Source organism: Nannochloropsis gaditana (assembly GCF_000240725.1).
Source record: "Nannochloropsis gaditana CCMP526 unplaced genomic scaffold scaffold422, whole genome shotgun sequence".
NCBI lineage: Eukaryota > Eustigmatophyceae > Eustigmatales > Monodopsidaceae > Microchloropsis > Microchloropsis gaditana.
Window position 1 is genome coordinate 10,302 of NW_005803531.1, and position 2,510 is coordinate 12,811.

Genomic DNA, 2,510 nt, shown 5'->3' on the forward strand with positions numbered 1-2,510 from the left:
CCTCCCCCCCACCCCCAAAAGAATTCCGTTATGAGAAGGGCAAAGATGGGAAGCTCTCTCCGACTTCCGCCTACCTGGCCACGGAGCAAAAGCGAGTGGAACAGAGGGAGCGGAGGTTGAGGCGGGGCAGAGGGCCTCCAGAGGAAGGGGCCAGTAAATTTTTGTCGAGGGGAGGGACCGGGGGAGGAAGGGAGGGAGGAGAGGAGGAGGAAGGATAGTAAATACGCCTGGAAAGGAAAGGGAGGGTATAGCTCAAGCGTGCAAGCAACATTGAGATTATAATATGAACATGCAATAAGGGAAGTTAGATATCTTCTATTTTGATCTTTTCTTGTCCGATTTATTTATTTTTTACACGTGTTTTGTATGTGGGGAAAGCGCTAACCCCTGCGATGGGAAGCGGACACACTGCGTTGCGACAGATCAGCGTAAATGTGTATGTGATGTATACAAGTACGTGCGTGAGTACGACGAAGGGCCGCGAGAGCCACTTTCTCGGCGGCATGTAAAAACTTGAGTTCAATGTTGTTGTCAGGGAAGTCAAGCTTAAGCAGGATTTGCTGAAATTGAATAGTTTTTTAACAAAATAACTATTGAGTTCTGGTTCCATAGAAAACAGCAAGAAATATCGAAACAAAAATCAAAGGCCGTGCAAGGAGATTGATGAGCACAAAAAGGTCGTATCTGTGCGCAGGCCAGGATACATTGCTATCTGCTAGCAATAAAAAGAAACGGCCGGTAGAAGGGTGAGAGCTGGGATATAGGAGATGTCGTGTAAATATTATCGACCTGTCTATTGGAAAGCACACATCGAATCAAAAGAGGGATAGTACGGGAGGTAGAACGAAAAGTAGTTTGCCCGTGGCGGGCAGGAAGTCAGTCTAAAGACTCCCCTTTTCCATTTTTGGATTTGAGATTCTTCTTTGAAAAACCAGTTTTTGATACCCAATCCTTACTTGTTTTCCAAAAGAACTTTTCCTGTATGAGATGTGCGCGTCGGGTGGTTGTCGGGGCGGATGTTTTGGCTTTTGGGGACGGGTGTCACCCTCCGTTAGGCCCATATAGCCACGGCGACCTGAGACGTCAGCGACTAATCACTTCCCCATCGAATGAGAAGGTACACAAAGATGCCAGAAGATGCATTGTGGTTGTTGATTCCCGGCCAAGCCGTGTGCCACCTGCTGTTTGTGTCGAGGGTGGGGAGTGCTGCACGTTTCATTTCTTCGTGACGGTCGCGATCGAGTGCGTGCTTCGGATAGGAAAAAGCCGCAGGTTGAAAAATGCGCACGCCCCCTTACCCTGGGGCAAGACAAAGAGGCTGCCAATGGCACGCTCGAGACCCTCGCAAACCCATCGCAGCGCATTCCTATGTCTTCTCACTTCTTCACGATGGCTTGTAGTGGTCGCCAGGGATGTATTCCCTCTAGTATGGTTTTGAGCACGGCTCTGATCACCCTGTGGGGCACGCAAGGAGGTGCATCACGTCTACTCACTGGTGGCATGTCCCCGCTAACATGCAACACCATGGCCTGCGTTTGAATTTCAGAGGACGGGCCGTACATAAGAGGCTTTACTCACCCGGTTCCCTTTTCTATTCACGTCCTCCATCCAGTGGAAGCGGAATCCGTACCATCTCCGCCTCCTCTCCTCTCCTTCCCGGGCAGCTCCTTCCTCCGGCTCGGGCACAAGGGGCATTTCCCTCTTCCCCGCGACAGCACGCCTCGACCGTCGTTGGGATGAAGAGGCAGAGACATTCACCTCTGTTGGAGGGGTGTTGCCTCCTGCTTCCCTCTCTATGGCTGCTGCTCATTATCCATCCACCCACGGGCCAGGGTTGTCCTGCAAGCATCCTCAAGACAGTCGATCGCCGCCCCCTCCTCTCTTCGCGTCCCTCTCCTTCCCCCGACGACAAGGGAGGCCCCTCTCCGACTCGATCAGCCCTGCAGCGGGTCCGCGTCCGGCATTCCCGATTCCTGCTTCCTCCCCTCTTCCCCCCCCCTTCGGTCTTTGCCGGGCATCTCCGGCAATTGTGGCGGCGGTTCACGCACATTTTCCACAAGGAGATTGAGGCTTTGACGGAGGCTGACCCCAGGGAAGAGAATATTCTGGAACTCATACGGACTTTGCCGGAGGCAGTCTCGGAGGTGAGGAGGCCTGCATGGACTAAATCCTCTCCCCCCCCTCCCCTTCTCCTTCCCTCCCTCCCTCCCTCCTTGCCTCCCTCTCCCCGTTTCCGCTGCCGAGCTTCTCCCGTGCCAGACGTATATGTAAAACACATCATTCTCTCGATACTGGAGCTCGACACTTCCCATCTCCCGCCTCCCTCTTGAGCATTTCGCCGGCCCTCCCTCAGGGTCCTCGTTCCTTCCCCTCCTTCTCTTGTCCACCCCCTCCCTCCGCCTCAGGGCCACCATGAAACTGTACATTCCTTGAAACGAGGCTGGGCGGCCCTCCAGCACAAGGCGCTGGAGGGCCTGTTGGTTGGGTGGGGGGGAGGGGAGGAAGGGGCG

The 2,510-nt window shown here is 54.1% G+C and overlaps 1 protein-coding gene across 1 annotated transcript; it reads left to right on the forward strand.

The window, feature by feature from the left end:
• Positions 1-1,610: 1,610 nt before the first annotated feature.
• On the forward strand, positions 1,611-2,495 carry NGA_0403800 (uncharacterized protein; the record flags this gene model as incomplete). Its single annotated transcript, XM_005854671.1, has 2 exons — positions 1,611-2,144; positions 2,406-2,495. Coding segments are annotated over 2 exons (624 nt in total), but the record flags the coding sequence as incomplete, so codon positions are not given.
• Positions 2,496-2,510: the final 15 nt, after the last annotated feature.